The following is a 21,849-nucleotide window of genomic DNA, read 5'->3' as shown; positions in this document are numbered from 1 at the left end:
GAGAGGCACTAGAACAGGCTGCCCAAGGAAGTTGTGAATGCTCCATCTCTAGTAGTGTTCGAGGCCAGGTTGGACAGGACTTTGAACAACCTGGTCTAGTGGGAGGTGTCCCTGCCCGTGATAGAGGAGTTGGAACTAGATGAGCTTTAAAGTTCTCTCCTATGATTCTATCTGTGGACTTGAGAGCACTCTTTTCTCTCTAATCATCAGATGATTTGATGCAATTATGAAGCCAGGATTGGAGACTGGAAAAGAAGGATAAAACCTGAAAATAACTTTTTGGAGCTTAGCTGGGGTCTGTAATGGGATAGAGCTGAGTTGAGGTGGAACCGTTGAGAGAAAGCGCTTGAGTTCAGTTCTCAAGACACGTACTCTTATCTTGCAAAATGCGAGTAGTGTTCAGTTGTGTCAGCTTCCTAAGCAATGCAAAGATGCATAGACTTTGCGATTTTGATGCAAAAAAGGCAGCTTTCTAGAAAAGACATATTAGGGGCAAATTTTTTTTCTTTTTTTCTGGAGACCAGTAACGAGTGGTGTCCCTCAGGGGCTGGTGTTGGGACCGGTCTTGTTCAACATCTTTGTTGGTGACATGGACAGTGGGATTGAGTGCGCCCTCAGCAAGTTTGCCGATGACACCAAGCTGTGTGGTTCAGTTGATACGCTGGAGGGAAGGAATGCCATCCAGAGGGACCTTGACACATTTGTGAGGTGGGCTGATGCCAACCTCATGAGGTTTAACCATGACAAGTGCAAGGTCCTACACCTGGGTGGGAGCAATCCCAGGCACAGCTACAGGTTGGGCAGAGAAGAGATTCAGAGCAGCCCTGTGGAGAAGGACTTGGGGGTGTTGGTTGATGAGAAAATGAACATGAGCCGGCTTCAGTGTGCGCTCACAGCCCAGAAAGCTAGCCGTATCCTGGGCTGCATCAAAAGGAGCATGACCAGCAGGTCAAAGGAGGTGATCCTGCCCCTCTACTCTGCTCTTGTGAGACCTCACTGGGAGTATTGTGTGCAGTTCTGGTGTCCTCAACATGAAAAGGACTTGGAACTGTTGGAAAAAGTCCAGAGAAGGGCCATGAGGATGATCAGGGGACTGCAGCACCTCCTGTATTAAGACAGGCTGAGGAAGTTGGGGCTGTTCAGCCTGGAGAAGAGAAGGCTGCATGGAGACCTCATAGCAGCCTTCCAGTATCTGAAGGGGGGTTATAGGGATGCTGGAGAGGGACTCTTCATTAGGGACTGTAGTAACAGGACAAGGGGTAACGGGTTCAAACTTAAACAGGGGAAGTTTAGGTTGGATATAAGAAGGAAATTCTTTCCTGTTAGGGTGGTGAGGCACTGGAACGGGTTGCCCAGGGAGGTTGTGAATGCTCCATCCCTGGCAGTGTTCAAGACCAGGTTGGACGAGGCCTTGGGTGATATGATTTAGCCTAAGGTGTCCCTGCCCATGGCAGGGGGTTGGAACTGGATGATCTTAAGGTCCTTTCCAACCCTAACGATTCTATGATTCTATGATTCTAAAATATTTAAATTGTTGCCCTTATTGATCCTAACAGAGATTTTTTCTAAATAGCATGCAGAAGATCATTTTTGAAGATTTCTTTCTGTTCCTGTCATGTGCTTTCCTCCTTGGTTTGTACTGTATGTTGAGAAACTCTTCTTTGTGCTCTTCAGGGATTTACTTAACTAACATTTTGAAAACAGAAGAAGGCAACCCTGAATTTCTAAAGCGACATGGGAAGGAACTTATAAACTTCAGCAAGAGAAGAAAAGTAGCTGAAATCACAGGAGAGATACAGCAGTACCAGAACCAGCCGTATTGTTTAAGAGTGGAATTTGACATCAGGGTAAGTGGCATTATTTCCTTGAGTCCTTGCACTGAGCTACTTCTCTGGTGACTCTTGACAGCTGATAGACCATAAGGGTAGACTGAATTCACATCAGACTGAATCAGAGATGAGGTGAAGTCCTGTCATAAAATCTCTCTTGGGTCTCACTGTAAGGAAGGGCAGAAAGCTCAGTGCTTGCACTTTGGTTAGTTTTGTTGGAGTTTTGTTTTGCTTTCCTTTAGCTATTGGGATGTAGATAACTCTTCTTACTGATCAGCGTTAAACAGGAACAGAAACTGCCAGATTCTCACTGTCCTTCACTCGATTGGGTTTATTTGTCCAGTGAGCCCAGTTGTCTTATTCCTCCTTTGCTACCCTGCCTTTACGTTTCCAGGTTTACCTGATAGCACTGGCAACAAACAGATTTAATAACTTAAAAATCTGTCATTACTTCTGACTCCAGCATTTTCTCTCTTCTCTGGAATAGTTTGTATCATTTCTGCAGTAGAAACAAACAGTAATAAGCCACTAAGAAGTAGCTTAGCTGACAAGTTCTCTACCTTCTTGTATTTCAGAGATTTTTTGAAAACCTGAATCCAATGGGAAACAGCATAGAGACGGAATTTACAGATTACCTGTTCAACAAGTCACTGGAGATAGAGCCACGAAATGTCAAGCCTCCACCAAGATTTGTTAGTATTCAATTTATGTATTTCAAAACCTGCTTACGTATGTCTTTCACAGATAGCAGAAGTCATGTTAGATCTCTTCTTAAATACGAAGCTACATTTAGGTGATCTTGTGGCCTTTTGATTATGTTTAATACTATCCTTTTTTGTCATTTCAGCCCAAAAAATATAGCTATCCTCTCAAGTCCCCAGGTGTTCGCCCCTCTAATCCAAGGCCTGGTACCATGAGACATCCTACACCCCTGCAACAGGAGCCACGGAAAATCAGTTACAGCCGCATCCCAGAGAGCGAGACTGAAGCAACAGCATCTGCACCAAACTCTCCTCGAACACCTTTGACTCCTCCCCCTGCTTCTGCTACTTCGAGTACTACAGATGCCTGCAGCGTGTTTGACTCGGATCCTTCAAGTCCTTTTCATGCAAGTAGGTGCTCATAGATGGTCTACCAGGAACGTGTGTATTAGATTTTGTGGTGTTAAACAGGTGAATCATGTTTAGTCTTCTAAAGTGACTATAGAAATAGTTGCTTTTGTCTCCTTGTGGTAGTAAAACCTTTCAGTGTGTTTTATTCCTTTTCTAATAAGTTTTTATTGTAAGAGGAGAAACTCAGCAGAACTGGGCATGTTACATAGGGAGTGTTACATGTCTGTGGAGAAACTTGTCACAACAGAAGGCAGATACATCCCTAGTGCCTGTATATGTCTCCACCAAATCCCACACGTTTGTTTCTATATGTGGTGAGTATCATCTGTTTGATGGTGAGCAATGAGAATAAAAAATAATGTTTTGTGGGTGCCTTATTCTGCTGTCTGCCATTCTGAATTGGTTTCAGTGCACACGGATGGTTTTCCTGCAGAACTTATAATCAGTATTTCCCTGCTTTAAATCGATCAGTGCCCATCCACACCTATTTCTTCTCCCTTCACTAATATACAAGGAAGCTCGTATTTTATGATGTGCTTTTCATTAATAATGAACATAGACTCCTTTCATCTATGCTTTCAAAGGAGTTACAAGTTCAGTCCTGTGTTCAGCTGGCTACCACAAGGAGGTGAAATGACTTGCTAAAAGTAGAAGTTGCTTAGAGCAGTGACATTGTTGAGTGTCCAAGCCAGGTCTCTGGAATACTTCAGGAAAAGATATTTCTTCACTGTTGGATTGGCCCATCGACTGCAGGTTCAGGGTATTGTTTTGGTGCTGTTGGGATACAAGAACAACTTTGTGGTGTGCTTTTAGTCTCAAGGATTACTTACGAATGTGCAGGAATAGGTCACAGAGATGATTGCAACTCTGGCAGTTTGGAAGCTGCAAGTTAGAAGGTTGTTTTGTTGTCTGTCTTTAATACCTTCTTGATTCATGCTGGGTTGTATGAGCAATTGCTTTCTTATTTATGACACCTTTTTTGGCAGCAGTAAAAGAACTATACTGAGTTGAACAAAAGTTTGTCATGATCAGGATGATTTTTTTATGTCCAATAGGATCTGCTTCTGTGTCATCCATAAACTTCACCAAAAATTCAGATGAAGCTCATGTCCCTCCTCCAGTTCCTCCACGAAGACGACCAGAGTCTGCCCCAGCTGAATCCTCCCCATCAAAAGTAAGTAAGGAGAAAAAAGGTTTTTTTTTCTGGGAGCTGAGGGCAGGATGTGATAGAAAAGTATCTCTTGATGATAGTACGTGTATTTTTAAAGAACTGTATGTGAAAAAGTAAGAAGTCATGTATTTCAGATTTGAAGCCTTCAGAGCTCTGCCTTACTATGTCCTGATCCCAGAATGAATAAAAACTTACAGATAGGACCTGAATTTAGGGTTAGAAGTGCCTGTTGTTGTCTACCGAGTCGCTATGCTCAGGCTCTTACATTGCCTGTGAGAACTTGAGGCTTCAGGCAGATGCTTCCTGATAATTGTCCCAGAGTATCATTTTGGGGTGTATAACTGGGGGTAAAGAACTGAAGAGTAGTAATGATGGAAAGTAATGTACACACCGCCGTCCCTGAAAAGGCTCATTAGAATATTTGACCCTGATGCTGTCATGCCTAGTGATGTCTTTGTGCTCTTGATTACCTGTCTTGTCTGCCTGCCTGCTTGAGTCATTGCTGCATATTCCTCTTGCATTTGTCTGGCATTTGGGATCTGGTCCAGCTTTTGTTGCAGACAGTGTTAAATGTCGCTTGATTTCAGTGGAGCTGGTTTGTGACTTTGAGTGGAAATTAAGTGGATTTGAAAATCCCATTCAAAATTACTTTGGAGCATGTATGCCTTTGAAGAGGGCTTGTATATGGCTTGGATATAAGCCATTTAAGCTTTTAGATTGGATATAAGGAAGAAGTTCTTTACTGTAAGGGTGGTGAGGCACTGGAATGGGTTGCCCAAGGAAGTTGTGAATGCTCCATCCCTGGCAGTGTTCAAGGCCAGGTTGGACAGAGTGACATGGTTTAGTGTGAGGTGTCCCTGCCCATGGCAGGGGGGTTGGAACTTGATGATCTTAAGGTCCTTTCCAACCCTAACTATTCTATGATTCCATGGCTCCAGTAAGTTGCTGTTTTCAGACTACAGGTGACTCTGCTGTCACTCAGCAGAGTTTAACACATCATGTTCCTACCAAAATGCAACTCAAAACATTATGTACGTGATAGTGTGTTGGAGACCAGTTACCCTCTTGCTGTGGTCTGCAGCCTGGGAGCTGTTTCCTTCAGTAATTCTGACTGCTTAATTCCATCTTCTCAGCATAGTTTTTTGCTTTTTTCCCTGTTCAGCATCATCTGCCTCTCCCTTTTCTTCATTTTCTAGCTTAAAAATTGTTGCATTGACCATTCTTTGCCTTGCCTTTGTCCCTCTCTGTGCATCTTGATTCCTCCCATCCTTGGCTGTTAACTCATGTGTTGATATATGCCTGCTCTCCCCCTGCGCATCCAGTGTATTTTCTCTCCACATCAGCCTGAGAAACACGTTTTTAGGGCACTGCCACTCCTTTTGTATCCATACTCCCCATCTTCATTCTGCACCTGCTTGCTGTGCCACGTCTTTAACTGGATAAGAGCAATCTACAGGGCAGACTCTGCTTCCATTTCACAGCAGTGCCCTGTTCTTTGCCACCACTCTAAAATTGTATTGAATGAATTGTTTGTGTACCTCAGATAACTTCTGTGCACCTGGACAGCCCACCAGCAATCCCTCCTAGGCAACCAACCTCTAAAGTGTATTCACCAAGGTACTCAGTGCCTGATCGGACCTGCATCTCTGACCCCCCTGAAAGCCCTCCTGTGTTACCACCACGAGAACCTGTGCGAACTCCAGATGTTTTCTCTAGCTCACCACTACACCTCCAACCTCCACCACTGGGCAGAAAAAGCGAACTTGGTAACACTTTTTTCCCAAACAGTCCTTCTCCGTTTACTCCCCCTCCCCCTCAGACACCTTCTCCACATGTAGCACGGAGGCATCTTCCATCACCACCTTTGATACCGCAAGATGTGGACCTCCATCCTGTTGCTGGACCACCTGTTCCTCCACGACAAAGCACTTCTCAACATATCCCAAAGCTTCCTCCAAAAACTTACAAAAGGGAGCACACACACCCATCGATGCATCGAGACGGACCACCGTTGCTGGAGAATGCCCACTCCTCCTGAACTATCCCTTGCACTGGGAGTCGCGTTTTCCTGGTGCTACGTCTGTTGCTGGCAATGGATGCACTGGACCTGGTGGTGCCAAGGAGTTGGGATGTGTATGCCAAACACTAAAAACTCTCCAATAGATTGGAAATGCAGTGTACAGAAATGGAATTGCAAAACCAGACATTCTAGTGGGAAAAAAAAATGGTTAACTTGTACATGTACACAACTTCTTGGTTTAGTATGCGGGACATTGTTCTAAAGTAATTGGACAACTGATTGTACCAGAAAACAGACTTGAGAGACTTCTTTGGCCAATGAGCAGAGACTGTGTTTGTGTAATGATCAATAATGTCCAGTACAGGAAGGAAAACAGTCTTGTATCCATCAGTTCCATACAGTGGCACAGTTTTTGGAATTAAAACATTATGCACTTTTTTTAAATCTCAAACAGGGAACTTTATATCCTTCTTAATCTTCCTTTGCTTTACTCCCTGCTTTAAAATACCTTCCTAAAATTATGAGAAGGACTGTGAGGAAGATCTGTGGTACCTAACCGAGCTAGAATTAAGGCGAAGCACTGTATTGCGGTCCTGTTTACAAGTTGTTACAATGAGCAGTAGGGGGTACCTAGGCTTCACCAAAGAGGTACTTTATTATTATTTTCTGAAATACTATGGTGCCAGTTCAAAAATAAATTTTTGCCAGGAAGCATAATGTCTAATTATTGCTTTCTTTAGATAGAGCAGATGAAAGTCTTACATCATTAAGATGACAGCAAGTTTTCTTTTAAGAAGCAGCACTATCATCCGAAGTAAATATACTACTACATTTAGAAGACTGTTAATCTCTGCTAGGTTATGTCACGTTCCTTTTAAGGTTTACTGATAATCCATTTCATGGCTAGTAGCTGCTCTTTTTCAGTCACGCCATGAAAACAGTCACTTGTGAAAAGGAGCACTCACTTGTCAACTTCCATAGCTATTGTCATGTTTTACTAACAATAGATTAATCAGCATACATAGGATTGCCTTGCAGTTGCATAAATCATGTGTATATAGTGAACGTTGCATAAATATACTTGCAAATTGTTTTTAATTTAATTGAAATAAAGATACAGATATGTTCAGCTGACATACTTTAAATTATTACACAGGCAAACGAGCAAATCAGGTTTTCAGTTAAGCAGTGAAAGGGACAAAAGCACATGTTGTGTAGTTCAGTGTATGTATTTTAGTAATCAGCCTCTAAAGAGAAGTGAGTTCTGGCATGTGTTACAGAGTAATAATTCAGTAATATTTGAGAAGCTGGGTTACTCCCAAAGTGAATTATTATACATTATAAAGCTTCCCACACTTCCTGTATGACACCTGTTAGAAAAATTTGAACGTATATTAATCTTTACAGAAGGTTTCTGTGTCCAAAATATACATGACGGAACATGTACTGGTATAAATATCATGACATGGATTATCCATAAACCTGTGTACTGCTCTTCAACTCTAGAAAATACTGTGACAGTAATGCATGGCAGTTATTGAAGAAAAGAAGCTCTATAATCTCCACTACAGTATGTATGTGAAGTGTAAAGTGTCTCGTCTTCAGTTAATACGGCTCATGGGCCAAAGTAAAATTCTATCACATTTCCTCTTTGGAAGAAGAATACATTTCAGCATCCTAGAAAGCTGTATCGCTAGAGATGGTGTTAGTTAAACAATGATGGAAATCGCCTTTGTTAATGCTTTCTGCAGTGCCCCTTGATCCTTTAGTGTGGTCATTAAATTTCAGGTGTTCTGATTTCAACAAGAATGGCAATTTTAAATGTTGAAATTTAACAATGTCAGTTGTATTCCTTCTTTGATGTCTTTAACAACGTAGTTTTGAAACATTTTCCTGGCAAAAAGAAGAACAAACGAAGATCTTTAAATTTTGGCTTCAGAGGAAAGCATCATATGGGAGCTTTGTAAAAACCCTCAAGCTACAGGGAGCCATAGTTCAGGTTATTGTTCTTTGGATATAAACACCATGATGGGCAAACTGTTGGCAACATTACCCAAATTATTAGCTCATCAGTGTGTTACCAGGGAAAACTCGTTAAATTTAGACTTTTTGAACTGTCTTCTGCATACTCTTTGTCTGTGCTTGGAGCTGAGGCAGAGCAGGCAGAAGGAATGATCCAGTGGTTAGGTTGCTCAGCTAAGAGGAGAGGCCTCACATGGATCCTGCTAATCAGATTTCATGAATGTCAGCAAGTCTCCATTTCCCTTTGTGAAATGGGGAATGATGTTTCACATCTTTGTGGTTGAGAATAAAAGTGCGTTATTGGTGTGATACAACTGGTGATAATGGTCACATTGAAGAACGTAACTTGAATGTGCTTTGGAGCCCACCAGAACAGGTCAGTCACAGTGCACAGATCATGGTGTTGACTCAACTGCAAACAGGAAAAACAGACCGCTGTCCTCAAGTGACACAATGCTGTGGAGCACTAGGAGGAATGCTAACACGCTTGCAGGTGCTGCGTGGCATGGGGAGGTGTGAGCACTATGAGCTGAGTTGTCCCTGTTTGTGGTGTCATTGCTTTGAACCTGCTGAGAATGTGGCAAAGGTAAGATAGTGTTGATGGTAAGAACTGGAATTAAATTTTTGTAAAAACTTGGTATGTGACAGATGCTTGTGATACACTGGAAGATATTAAGATCCCTTAGAGAGCTGGATAGTTGAAGTTACAGTGGTGTGTGTGCTCGTGGGCTTTTTTTGTGAAAGCTCGTGTCTGTAACAAGCAGCAGAAGGAGTAAAGGAGGTGGAGGAAGGAGCTGAAGAAGTACAACAGGGAGCTTCAACAGTATGACCTTGATGAGAAACCTAGGGAGTGAATCAGCTGAGTGCTGGGTAAGAGTCTTGGAACCAAGTGTATGGAAACAGTCTTCTGACATGACTGTGTGCAGGGGAACAGGATTTTGTAAGTAATGTTGCCTCAGAAAGGGACCTGAGAAATGTGTTTCTTCTTTGGATGGATGAAACCTTATGGCTGATTCAGTGCAAAAGAGACAATAGTGTTATTTAAAAGCAACATTTATTTGGCACAGGAAGAAAAATAATCCAGAGCACACACATACACTAAAGGTGGAGTTGAATCAGATCCTGCAAGAGGTGTATTTTTATGTGGTGCTAAGCATCATTCATTCATTTTATTTACATTTGCAGATTCTGAGCAGGTACAAGGACATCTCAAATGGTAAGTATAGGCCTGGAAGTAAGAATTCATACAGGATCAGAAAGAAAGAACCATCAATTCTGACCATGCCTTAAATCACTAAAACAGAAGCTAAAATCCACGGCATTTTATAAGCAAAGGTCTGCCACTTTGGAAGGATTTCCTCACCCAGGACATGTTAGCAGGTAGGTTTCCCCCTTTGCCCTCTTTCTGTTTTGGCATCTGCCTGACAAGTGTAAGGAGCAAATTTATTCTATGAATAAGTGTCGTTATATACGAGACCAAAGACACAGGGATCAGAGCCCTTGACTGCATCGATGCATTACAGTGGAAACTCTTCCATATTAACTCTGGTTCCATGGACAAAGAAATAACGTTTGTCTAAGGCCTATTCTTTTGCAGACAAACAGGCTTTGCTGATGCTTTGGTTACAAGTATCTGCCTCTTCTTGCATATTTTTGTTCCGGCCCTGCACTGTGAGTGAAAGCTGCAAAGTCCTAGGGAGTGTCTTTGTGATGTGGCTGGTCAGTGTGGAGTGGTCCTGACTGGAAAGGCCTGGGGAATTTGTTACTCAGTGAGGATGTGAGGAAGAGAGAAAGACTTGAAAGTTGGTTTTTGTCATTAAAAACCTTAAATTAAAAAAAAACAAAACCTCCCAGAATAGTTTGCAAAAGCTGGGGGAAGGGGGCTGTGTGATCCTTTTTTCCTCTTTGTAAGGAGAAGTGGATTTTTGGAAACCATTTTGGGTCCAGTAAATTTTGTGGGGCAGGTGTCAGCTAAAACATTTTAATTTCTGAGGTTTTCTTGGTCACTTCCTTGGAACGTTGGGAGAAAGCATGGGGGTTGTCTGGTTTAGGTGGGATAACCCTTTTCACACACACTTCTTCACCTCCACCAGGGGGGGAAAGCAGGTAATAGTTGCACATCAGTCAACACTGCGGGAAAGCTGTAGGCCCTGCATCTGCAGTGGGTGTTAGCCACTGTAGCCAAGGACATCCCCATAGCGCTCCCACTGCCAGGAGAGCCATGCAGCACGATGGGTGCTCTTCCCTTGTCACCAGATTCAGTCACCCTTGCACTGCTGTTGGAGTCCCAAGCCCCTAATCTCAGTCTTGCATATTTCCCCTGAGACATTGCTCTTGGCCCCACAGAGACAGTTCACAACCTCTTCAGGTGAAGCTGTTTGATATGACTAGTGCCCCAACCCTGCCAAGATAAGGTGATGAAACCACATTTCCTCTTGAGACTGCCCTTAGCATGCCTCAGCTTCAGCTAACGCCACAGTCCTGTGCCAGTGGTGCTCTTGCTGCTGGGGTGTGACATGGATATCGTGCCAGATGGCTGTATTTGTCTTCATACTTTGTTTTTAACAAAAGCTATAGTCTTCTGCAGAGCATGGCGCTGAGGGTTTGCCGTGTTGAGATGTGATGAGGGTGGCATTTGGCCTTGTGGGAGGAAGATGATCTTTGCACAGGAAGAAGAGCTTGTGACTTTGCACGTGGGGCACCTTTGATTTCCTTGCCCTAGTGCCTCAGTTTTAGTTAGAAGTATTGCTCCAAAGCAGGGTGCTGCACGTGATGGGTCTTGTAAGGTGATGTCAGGCCAAAGAGAGTTAGCAAAGGAGTATTTCAGGTGTATTACAGACCAGGAGCCAGGATACTGGTTGACTGTCAGTATCTGCATCAATCCACAGTGGGGGTAGGGTGGAGAAGAGTCTTCATCTCTTGTGGCAGACCCTGGGCTCAGCCTGCATCACCTGCCTGGAGACAGAGGCGATTCCGACAGCAGGAGCAGAGGTTCATACAGCAGGAGGCAATTAATTAACACCGTAAAAGGTGAAGGAGGATTTTGGGGAGTAATAAAAGTCCGAAAGAAAGGATGCTGCTGGTTAAGCAGTACAAAGCCAAGGTGCTTCCGCTTAGACCTTCTCAAACAGCAGGGTAATGTGAGCTGCCATCCTGGAAGACATCTTTAGTGGTGGGTTGGGTGGTTGGTTGGGGTGGGTTGGTTGTTGGTTGGGTTTTTTTTGGGGGGGGGAATGAAAGTGGAGAAAAGAAGGGATTTCAGGCTTCTGGGCAGGATGCCAAGGCTGCAGAGGTAACCCTGCTATTGTGGGGTGAGCCCAAATTAGACCTGGCTTGAATTTGGAAGAGACGGATGGCAAATCAAGCAGCGTTGGGGGATGAGGGGGAGAAGAAGATACAGGGATTTGGCCAAAGCTTTCCAAAACTTTCTGAGGAAAGTTCAGTCAGGCAGGGGTGAAGGCTAGCAAGTTCCTGTGCTTACTGGACCTGCTGGCTGAGCTACACTTCAACCCATAGCCTGGCCCTGCCCTGTGCTAAGAGCAGGGATGCATTTGTAAGGCAATTGTGACAGTCTTCTCTCCCCCACCCCTCCACCTACTGTGTTAGCAAAGGGGTACTTGGGGCCTTGCTGTCTGCCTCCACCCTCGGGGACCTGGGGAAGCACTGTTGCACTTAGGCTGTGGCCTGCCTTTCCTGGGGCTGCTTATTTCTTTTTGAAGAGCTTGCGGAAGGAGCTCCGGAAACCCCCCTTGGGCTCGTGCCGTGGGTTGTGGTCGCTGAAGGATGTTTGCTCATTGTCATCCTTCTGGCAGAACCTGGTGTTGTCTTCTGCATGGAGCTCCTAAAAGGGAAAAGACAATTTAACCAGCATTTGCAACCTCACATCTTTGTCCCCTTCTCTCTTTCTCTCTGTGCTAGGAGGGACCTGGTGGGTGAGGAGGTGCTGGCAAGGCTGGGAGATAACAGGTCACTCAGGCCTCTGGCAGCACTGATACCTTTGCAGAGAGCTTGTTGCTGGCCCTGAGGCTGCGGCAGAGGACTGGAAAGATAAGCATTGTTAGAGGGAACTGTAGCCTTCCTTCCTAAGTTTTCTGTTTACGGGGAGCTTACTAGCCCCTTTTGCCAACAAGGGAACAGGGCAGCATGGGCAGTTGAAGGAACTTCCCACCCTTTCCTTGCTGTTTACCCTAGGGCAGGGAGGCTTCAGGCTTCTTGAGCTGCTATGTTGTGAAAGACTTCTGTTTGCTCTGCTGCTGCCTGGTTATATATCTGTGGGGCAGAAGGCTTCATTAGCACACACACCTTGCGGTGAATGTGCCACTGAAAGATCTCTCCCCCTTGCTGAGTCCCTCTCAGCAAGGCTCTGGACAGGTCCCTTTTCTCCAGTTCTGCCTACCACTGCCATGGTGATCTCCTTCGCTCTATGGGGAGAACATGTCCTACAGTCCTGGATTAGCTCCACATCTGCGCCCTGCTGTGGACCATAGCACTGTGCAGGTGAATGCCACAGAGCTCACAGGCTCCTTTTTTAGGGAAAGGATGGACATGGACAGGGGAATGGATGGGGGGACACGGGCTATATCCCCATGGCATTTATCCTTCTAACTCATCTCCCTTGCTCAGCCATCCACCACCTGTTTCATTCAGTAGGCTTTTTCCTCTTGTTTTTCAATGTTTCTTTGCTGTCTTCTCAGTCAGGCTGTTGGAACCATCCTCCCATCATCACCTGCATCTACAGCCTCACCCGCGCCTGGCCTCATTTAACAGAAGGCTGTTTCTCTACACAATACGGAGAACCAGCAAAGCGCCTCACAGCACCCTAAGCCTCTTCCACAGGAAGTATGAAAGGCATCTTCCCCCCAACTGTGACAGCTCAAAGCTGACTCTGAACAGGCACTGCAGGCTACAGAAACACTTTCTGCAAGGTGTTGTGTCCCTGGAGGGCAAGAGTGCCACCTGCCATGTCCCATCTAAGAGACACTATCGCTGGGGTCTTTCTGTTTTCACACAGGTTTTAGCAAGGGTCTGTGATCCATGCAACAGACACAGGTGAAACGAAACCCATGGACCAGATCCTTTCTGGTGTAAAGGCTGAGTTTGTCCAAGTCATGCTGGTTTACACTGGCTGAGGATCTGATACTAAATCCATTGCTTTTCTTAACCCAGCACTCCTCACAGAAAATAGAAAGGCACCTTTATAACTGGGTGCCCCCCTATAGCGCTAATTTCAAACAGCTTTGCACGTACATAGTGACCCTGATCAGACACAGGATTTCCTTGTGGGGGAAGCTCAGTGACAGCTAGAGACACATGAGAGGCTAGCTTGTCCCAAGGTTCTAGCTGTCACTCAGCCAGCTGTGTGCCTCAAGCCCACACCTGTCCCTGGGGAAGATGTGTGAAAAGGAGCTCTCTTGTACCTCCCTTGGGCATGTACATGCAGATGAGCACTTTGAATATGTGGACTGGGAAGCTATTTTGGAATGTTCTGCCCTAACTGCATCTCAGATCTTTCTCCCGCTGCTGCTTCTGCATCACCACGTGCCTTTCTTTTTTCCTCCTGCTATTTATGCCTCCTTACTTCCAAAAAGCTCTGTTTTTCACCCGCTCCTCTCTGTGGGGGGAAGTAGCTCCTTTGGGAGCTTCGAGATGAGGCTGAGATCATGTGAGGCTGGACATTCCTCTCCTGCTTCTGCTGCAGCCGGCTCCCGCTGCTGCTCCGTGTGCTGTAGAGCCTGGTGCTCACACCCTCAGCGCTCCTTGGCAGCTCCTTCAGAGACCTGCTCAGCTGCTTGCCTTTGCTGTGGAACATCTCACGCTTGTAAGTACTGCTGCTTACAGGAGTGCAGCTCTTAGGCAATGGCTGTAAGGCATGATCTGTCCTCTCTGGTTCTGATGTGAAGTTAACAGGCCTAAGGAAGCAAATGTCTAAGCTGGACTCGGAAGAGGCTGGGGAGCAATTCTCAAAGAGAGCGATGTTTTGGAAGGCATCATCTTCATAGGGTCCTGGCAGGGTGAAAACCTCCCCGGGGTAGTCAAACTCTTCATAGCTTGGTGCAAAGTTTCTCGCATCCTGCAGCAGCTCCACAGAGGTCCTGATGGCTCTGTCGGTGTTTCCCACCGCATCAGCTGGCGGTGCCTCATACTCCATTTCAGGGATGGATTGTAAAGGGGCTGTCAAAGCCTTGAGTTCCTGCTCTGTGAGCTGGGAGGATGCAAGGATGTTCTCTGGCCTCTCATGTTTTCTACTTTCCATTTCCCAGTCAGGGGACTTTACAGCCTGGATGTTCTCCATCACAGTTGGCTGGGGTTTCTTCATCTGGGGCATCAAATGCCTTAAAAGCAAGAAACAAAACAGAAGGGTAAAGGGTGACTGAGAGACAGCATGACAAGTCTCTCTCCCCAGCCCCCCCCCTTCTCTTGCTTCTAAGGCTAAGAGGAATTTTCATATCTTGGAGAGCAGTAACAGAGTTGCCATTAACAGAAATTGCCTGGTTGGGTTAGCAGGAGCAAACTTGCAGGGGTAGAACTGCTTATCCAGTAGCTTTAGCTGATTTGTGTACTGCACACCATGAAATGAATAGAAACTGAGATGAGAATCCAACTGCTCCATCCCCCTCCTGTTCATCAGCATTTTGGATTTTTACTTCCATTCTCTTGCTGTAGATTGGCCTGGGTAGTATAGTGAGAAGGAGGCTAGGGATTGATCTAATAACACTGCCACTTGGGGGGACTCAGAATCATGAAGCCAAACTCCTTGTTAGCGTCAGATAATGTAAGGAAGTGCAACAGCCACAAATTGCTGACACTAAAAAAAAAACAAGGCAAATCTAGCTTGCTTCTCTGATCATCATCTCATATCAGTAGGCTAGAAACGGCCAAAGATTGCTGGGTGCTACCAGTAGTCCTGTCTTGAATTAGTCTTCTGTCTTTTTGAGCCCATTTGTACTTGCGTCTTGTGATGGTGAGTCACATCATTCAGTGATGTGCTATGTGCAAAAGTGGGGTTTTTTTTGCTAGTCTGAGACTTTGGTCATGTTTCCCAATTCTTGTAATGCTGGCAGTGAATAATGCAGTGTTACTATGCACATCACTGCCAGGCCTACACAAATACATGTCCTCCCTGGTTACACTGTTAAGACAGCTAGCAAGAACACTGATGACAGCCCTGGGTTGTTTCTGAAACGTTTCCTGCTTATAAGCCACATGGTAGTGGACAGCAGGAGGGAAACAGCCCTTCATCTCTCTATGCATCCACAGGGAGCAATCTTAGAAATGACAGTCTGTAACTGCTTAGTGTCACGGGCGTAGTATGGGCAAGGAGAGAGGTTTCAGCCTACTTTGAAAGCCTTCTACTAGGACAATAGGCTTACGGGGTTGTGGTGCCAGAGGAAGGTGCTGGTGGGAATGACTGTATTGTCTCTTCTGAGTGGATCCCACTGTCCCGGATAGATGTCGCACTGGGTGTTGGAGAAACCTCTTGGCTCGTACACTGGGAGGTAAGACCTTTGTACAGCTTCACCAGGGATGACCTGAGGGAGGAGAAATCCATCGTCGTGCTAAGAAATAAGGCAGGGAATGAGCACGAGCATGTAGAATCACAGAAAACAGGGCTGGGAGGGACCTTAATATTCCCGTTCACCTCTTCCCACCCAGGGGAAGAACCTGTTCCACCTAGTCTGTCCCACTCAGCAGGACATCCTGCTCTCTGTCCTTGCTTAATGCCTCTCCTGACAGCAGTCCCTCCCCAGCAGTCTACTCCACCCCTTTATCACCCTCCATATTCAGCAGCTTCTCTTGAAGTTTAGTCTTGATCTAATTCCCCAGTGAATCATCACAAGGAGCAAAAGCAAACAGATTTTGATTTTAGTCCAAAGTCTTGATTTCAAGGAACTCTTCCAAACCAGAGCTTGAGAATCTGCATTCAGGGTCATTTCTATCTGTCATGGTTTAAGCCCAGCCAGTAACTCAGAACCATGCAGCCACTTGCTCACTTCCCCCCTTCCATGTCAGGCTTCCCCGACACCTCCCTTTCCCTGGTGATAGAGAGAATGAGCTGATGTTGTGCTTACTTCTTCAGCTTTTTCCTCTTCTGTATAAGGAGGTCTTCATTGCATTGGAAGAGGAGACTATAGTGTGAGATGAAAACCCGGAGGCGCTGCACACACACCAGCAGCAGGTAATAGTCAGGATGCTCTTGGTCCGTGAATTTCAGGACATTCTGGGCATAGAGGAGAGCAGGCTGTTTGGAAGGTGTCTCTGAACCCTTTCTGGGGAGAAGGTGCTACTGGGACCACGGATTAGTGCTCTGGAGTGTGCCCATGGCACTGCTCTGTGGGAGCATGGTGGGACCTTTTCTAGGCTGTGCCAGTTTCTGAGGGACTTGGATGGGGCCTGCCTCCTGGTATACACATGTAACCACTGTAAATGTTATCATGGGATGTGTGGGTGATGCACTGGTTGAGTTTAGCAATGGATGAATAAACTGATCTCTGTTTTTATAGGGCTTGCTTTGTCTGAAATGTGTTAGTGCAATTCAGATAATCCTCCTGTGAACCAGAACTCTTTTTATGAGCAAGCTCTTTGTAGGAAGGATTGTTGGATCTGAGGAGCCTCTAGCCTTCTTAGTCTCTCAGCTAACAGGCCTGTGGACCACTCAGCAAAGAAGCCAGATCTGTTACAGGAGTTAGGTCAGAGCTCACAGTATGTGTGCCCCATCTCTGGCCTCCTGCTTTTCAACAGCAGCAGGCAGCAGAGCTTTTGACTTCCCAGGGGACAAAAGTTGGTTCTGTCAGGCCAAACGGAGAAATTGTCAAATAGAAGCAAGCTTCAGGTGAGAATAATGAAAATTAAGCCACTTTCAGTTGACTTTCCCTTTCAAAAGTTTTTTGTTTTCAGAGAGCCTACTGGGTTAGCCAGAAGCACTGAACCTGTACCAGCCTGAATACCAACTCTTGAGTTAAAAGTCACACGTAGTAGTAAAAGTTCAACAAGACAGTTTCCATCCTGGGGCCCTACCTGTAGATGAATAAGGTATTCAGGGATTCGCTGGACTATATGGAAGAACAGAATGTAGAGATCAGACTTGATTTCTTCTTCTACCTGAAAAAGAGAAAGCAACTTTAGAGTCTCTCCCACCCATAAAACATGTCTGCTTCTAAATGGTTCTGGGGTTTAGTGAGTAGTTGTGCTGTAAGTAATTATAACAGTTCACAGGAGCACACCAATCAAGTGGCAGTTGTGTGTGATAATACATCTTGTTTCTGGAAGGATGTTTGCAACTCCTTCCACCAGCAATACTAGTCCTAAGAATGAAATCCCTTAGGTTGAATGTTCCTCACAGATAATCCCCAGCATAATTAAGTAGGGATGTATGTTTAATGTCCACTAGTGAAGTTTCATTGGAACTCCAGGTAGACACTGTTGTTCAGAATTAATTTCTTAAGTTTAGGCTCAGATAAATCGAACAAAATTGAATTGATTGACTTCTAAATTAGGATGTCTTGGAAGCAACTTAGTGTGGTTTAGTTATCGTACTTTAAAACTACCTTTAAATTTAACTTCCCTGATTTTAACTAAGAATCAAGGGTGTGAGACCAGATACTGAATCTGAACAGCAGAGGCTGTTTTGTCTCTAAGGCACTTAACAGCCTCACTCTTGGTCTCCCTGTTTGGATGAGTCCTCCATTTTCCAGGAGACAGTGACTGGGGTAGCGTAGCGTGTGTACAGACAAGCTTTCTGGGAGGTTTGATTTGTGACATGTCATGTGACAGCAAAACCATCTTTGGTTACGCACAGTAATGAGCACGTTAAAACTTCCTATTGTAGGTGCATGGCAACCTTGAGGAAACTGTCATTTAGTAACAGAACAAGTGGATTGGCAGAAGAGCTGTTTTGTGGGCGGCATAACATGAAGAGATCCAGGCTTGCATGTTGCCATTATGTGTCTGTGAAGCAGTCAGGAAGTTTACCTCCTTCAGGATCACCACATGGATCAGAGAGATGCATTCTGGCAGGTCCCTCAGGTAAGCAACGTAGTAGTCCAAGAAGTTATTCTTACAGAAAGAAAGAAAAGAACAAGGAAAGCTAAGAGACCTTTTTGGTCATGGAGCCAGGCAGAACGTGGAACTGTTGGTCCTTCACTATTACTCCTGGGAGCTCATCACGCTAACTGCGTGAAGCTTTCAGAGCTAGGGGCTTTCTCAAGAAAGGCTGTTTGATAAAACTAACTCAGCTGTTGAGCATAGTTTGTAAAGATTTATAGGAGATGGGAGAGGTACAGAGACTGGGGAGCAAGAAGCTTTCCTTAAGACTCTTAACATTTATAAAGCATTAGATAAGTTTTTACACACCCTTCCAGGAGAGGTCCCACTGCTTGCCAGGGCTTGGATAGACCTTCACCCTGAGAAGCAGGTACTTTTTTACTTGGGCTAGAAACTATATAGGATAAGGGGCCTGCCCACCCACTTGTCATAACTGTGAGCAAAGTATTAAGCAAGAGAAGCATAAGAAACACACTCTTTTCACACTGTTATTGTAAATAGAGACATCTGAGCTGTACAGGCTCCTATGTAGCTCTTGCAACCAAGTCTAGGTCTTCTGCAATTATTATAGGGCTGTTCTATGTGGCTGCATGCCCACAGGTGAATCTGGCATGGGGACTCCCTGACCAACTAAGTGGTCCAACAGAGGGACTGCCATGCACTGAGACTATGCTCAAAGGAGGCTGAAAGGTCTTAGTCTAGCCATGGCTTCACAGCACAGCCCCCCTGCTGCAAGGTATCTTGGGCCATCAGCACCCCACCATGATACATAGCAGAAGACTCCATAGAGGTCTGTAACATACCTCGTCATTTGTTAATTTCAGGAAGATGTCTCCTAGAATTCCTTGTCGTGGCCAGCTCAGGACTCGCTCCTGCAGAGCGTGAAGTAGGTCGACATGCTGCTGGACCAGGTACCGCAAAGAGTTGGGGAAGAAACTGAAGGGAGACTGTATCAGACTGGTTACACAGAGCAAAAGCTCAGCCCTAAGCGTGTACTGCTGAAACGTGCATTCATGGGTGCTTCAAACACAGGTATTTTTAACTGCTTTTGTTGGAGTCCCAGCTGCACCAGGAAGCCCTGTTTTGGCTGCTACATACATGCAGGTAACCTCTCCAGTGGGCTGTTATTACAGTGTTTTGAAGGTTTCTTAGGCTGACTCTCTAGTGCATTGTGTAGGTGACCAGAATTTGTAGAACTAAAAAGTCCAAGGCCATGCTGCTGTGGCAGCTGGAACATGGTCCTGAGCCATCCCATACAGTGCTAGGAGGAGAGCTCCACAGCTTTGCATGTTGTTTCATTTGTCAGGCCTGTCAAAGCCAACCCTTTGATGTAGAGCTACTGCCTTGCTGTCATTTCATGCTGATTTCATTGAGAATCAGAATGAAGATGTCAAATATCAAAATATTTTGCCAGATGGAAAGGTTCCAGGGAAAAAGAGTGAAAACAAAAACTCACTTCAGACTATCATGTTTCAGTTTGAAATGTATGTGTCACCTAACCGCTTAAACAAGCCTACATCAACCCATGTAAAACACGTCCCACAGTGGACTTCTGTCAAATGACTCTTTGGATGTGGGAGGCATGTGAAAGTATAGGAGACTGATGGGACTCTGAAGGAGACTGAAATGAAGTAGTAGTGAAATGATTTGAGATGCGAGGTAGACAGAATGCAAGGATGGGCAGAAAAGTCTAATCACAGTAAAAACTTCCAGTACCTGCAGTTTTCAACTAGAAATAAGCTCTAAGTGTTCAAAGATGAAAGAAAAGTGGGAGAGAGTATGATGCAGAAAGAATGTTCACTGAAAAAAATACTCAAAAGAGAGAGCACACTAAATCAAATACCTTCTCTCTTTGGTGCTCCTTTTCACATCTGGGCCTTGCAACGTGGCCTTGATCTTCAGGATTAGGGAAAGGTTGATGACATATTTCCTTTCTGACTCCAGCAGCTCCAAAGCGATGTTCTGCCTTTTGACTTCCAGAAGATAATAGTTAAGTTTAATAATAAGGAAATGCTGACCTCAAGGACAGCCTCATGTTAGACCTGTGATCTGACATTAAATCATGAAAGTAGAAAAAGTGATACCAATGTCTTGTCTTTGTGTGTTTATTTTCCCCAAAATACAAAATTCTAGCCTGATGCTACAGCATGCCCCAGACGTGACTTGGAGGCACGGTTTGCTAAGAAAGCTCCAAAGCAAATGTGTTTTCCCCTGTGAATACCAATTTTTTGAAGAAAAACAAAACAAGCAATCAAAGGTAAAGCAAATCATACTGGGGATTCACATCCAGTTTCATGCACAATGAGAAGTTGTATTTTTCACCCACTTCAGCAACTGCACTGTCACAATCCTATCACTACTCCAAACCTGCCAAGTCCTGAAAAGAAGAATGGATGTCCTGAGTGCAGAGCAATTCTGTCAACAGCGCAGACCAGTAAATACAAAGGCCAGAAGTCTTAGAGACTGAGGCCCTGAGAAATTCCCCCCTAGCAGGAGAAACTGGCTTGTGTGTCTCCCTCTGTACAAGCTGATTACTGACCAGCTCACACCAGATGTGAATTTGAGCCTCTCTATCCCGAGTTTTCCACTCTGTCCTTACCAGCCAAAGAGGGTTCACATATAATGTTGTCAGCTGAGCTGTATCTGCTTTGGCCCATGTCTTTCCCTCTCTCTGGTTGCTCTTTTGAAATGTATTCATCTCCCCAGTCCTTGGTGTCCTTGGGCTGCTTCCACACTGTTGATGGCAGATGTACTTTTGGCTGCCCCTCTGTTGTCAAAGATGGCTTCAGGCTGTCATCTGTCTCTATGGGTGCTCCTGCCATGACAAGCAACTAAATGGATCTTGACATCTCAGCTAACAGGTTATGCTACAGCAAGCAGCTAAGCTGCATTATCAGCCATGTGAAGTACTGGAAGGAGAGTTAGAAGCATCCTCTGTGCTTCACAGGGGCTATAGCACTCTATTGTTAATTTACAAACAGAAGTGCAGTTGGCAAGCACTTTGGCAGAACAAGGTTTGCACTCTTCCAGCATTTATTTTCAGGCCAAATAAGGTACAAAATCAGATGTGTTTAGAAAAAAAAAAGCATATATTCCAAGTATGGTTGCACTTCAGGGTTTTGGGATACTTCAGGACTTGATAATATGGCAGGTATTGTAGAAATAGGAAGTATTATTATAATTTGGATCTAAATGCCATTCTTACTGATGTAAACTGGCATGGCTCTTAAAATTTTTTTAGTGTGATGTGATTATACAGCAGCAGCAGGACTCAGTCTGAGGCTATTAAATCACAGAGAAAGTGTGTGTGTGGGGGGGGTGTGCAGGTGCATTAGGGCTGGAATTGCTTTAATGCAAATGCTTTTAATTTGGGTTGCAATAAACCATTGTTCTCTTTATTTTCAAGTGGATTCCAGCAAAAGAGCCATCCAGAACACTGAATGCTTCTGGTGAATAGTGCAAACCTGCAATGGTTGTTCTCATATGTCCTTTTGCTGGCCAGGATCCTTAGTGTCCCCTTACTACACCCTTCTCTTAGTTCTGAACAATTCTTATTTTTGCCAGAAAAACTCCTCTGTTACCATTCAGATGCCTAAAAGGAATCTGGAAGCTGGTGTGTGAACAAACACCTCACCAGTTCTACCGGGTGTGTAG

The 21,849-nt window shown here is 44.8% G+C and overlaps 2 protein-coding genes across 20 annotated transcripts in view; one reads left to right on the top strand and one right to left on the bottom strand.

Moving 5' to 3' along the window:
- SOS1 (SOS Ras/Rac guanine nucleotide exchange factor 1) overlaps window positions 1–16,654 on the top strand; it is a 65,519-nt gene extending 48,865 nt beyond the window's left edge. For 5 of the 15 annotated variants that reach the window (XM_062614370.1, XM_062614369.1, XM_062614366.1 and 2 more), the window contains 5 exons: window positions 1,675–1,847; window positions 2,405–2,521; window positions 2,677–2,941; window positions 3,997–4,115; window positions 5,656–7,266. In XM_062614370.1, coding sequence (XP_062470354.1) covers window positions 1,675–1,847; window positions 2,405–2,521; window positions 2,677–2,941; window positions 3,997–4,115; window positions 5,656–6,150 — 1,169 coding nt within the window. In that variant the 3' untranslated portion in view covers window positions 6,151–7,266. Of the gene's footprint in view, window positions 1–1,674; window positions 1,848–2,404; window positions 2,522–2,676; window positions 2,942–3,996; window positions 4,116–5,655; window positions 7,267–9,339; window positions 9,736–15,510 lie in introns of those variants that run through there. The other 10 variants (XR_009964003.1, XR_009964004.1, XR_009964001.1 and 7 more) reach the window with 10 other exon arrangements.
- ARHGEF33 (Rho guanine nucleotide exchange factor 33) overlaps window positions 11,368–21,849 on the bottom strand; it is a 30,375-nt gene continuing 19,893 nt past the window's right edge. For 4 of the 5 annotated variants that reach the window (XM_062614374.1, XM_062614372.1, XM_062614376.1 and 1 more), the window contains 9 exons: window positions 20,795–21,010; window positions 20,039–20,168; window positions 18,999–19,131; window positions 18,124–18,207; window positions 17,170–17,253; window positions 16,224–16,372; window positions 15,525–15,710; window positions 13,733–14,486; window positions 11,368–11,995 (listed from right to left, as the gene is read on the bottom strand). In XM_062614374.1, coding sequence (XP_062470358.1) covers window positions 11,858–11,995; window positions 13,733–14,486; window positions 15,525–15,710; window positions 16,224–16,372; window positions 17,170–17,253; window positions 18,124–18,207; window positions 18,999–19,131; window positions 20,039–20,168; window positions 20,795–21,010 — 1,874 coding nt within the window. In that variant the 3' untranslated portion in view covers window positions 11,368–11,857. The remainder of the gene's footprint in view (window positions 11,996–13,732; window positions 14,487–15,524; window positions 15,711–16,223; window positions 16,373–17,169; window positions 17,254–18,123; window positions 18,208–18,998; window positions 19,132–20,038; window positions 20,169–20,794; window positions 21,011–21,849) is intronic. The other variant, XM_062614373.1, reaches the window with a different exon arrangement.

This window comes from Pezoporus occidentalis, unplaced genomic scaffold (assembly GCF_034315485.1).
Source record: "Pezoporus occidentalis ecotype Australia unplaced genomic scaffold, CSIRO_AGI_Poc_V1 ctg175, whole genome shotgun sequence".
Lineage (NCBI taxonomy): Eukaryota > Metazoa > Chordata > Aves > Psittaciformes > Psittacidae > Pezoporus > Pezoporus occidentalis.
Note: the sequence above shows the minus strand (reverse complement) of the source record. Positions and strands in the feature narration are given on the sequence as shown.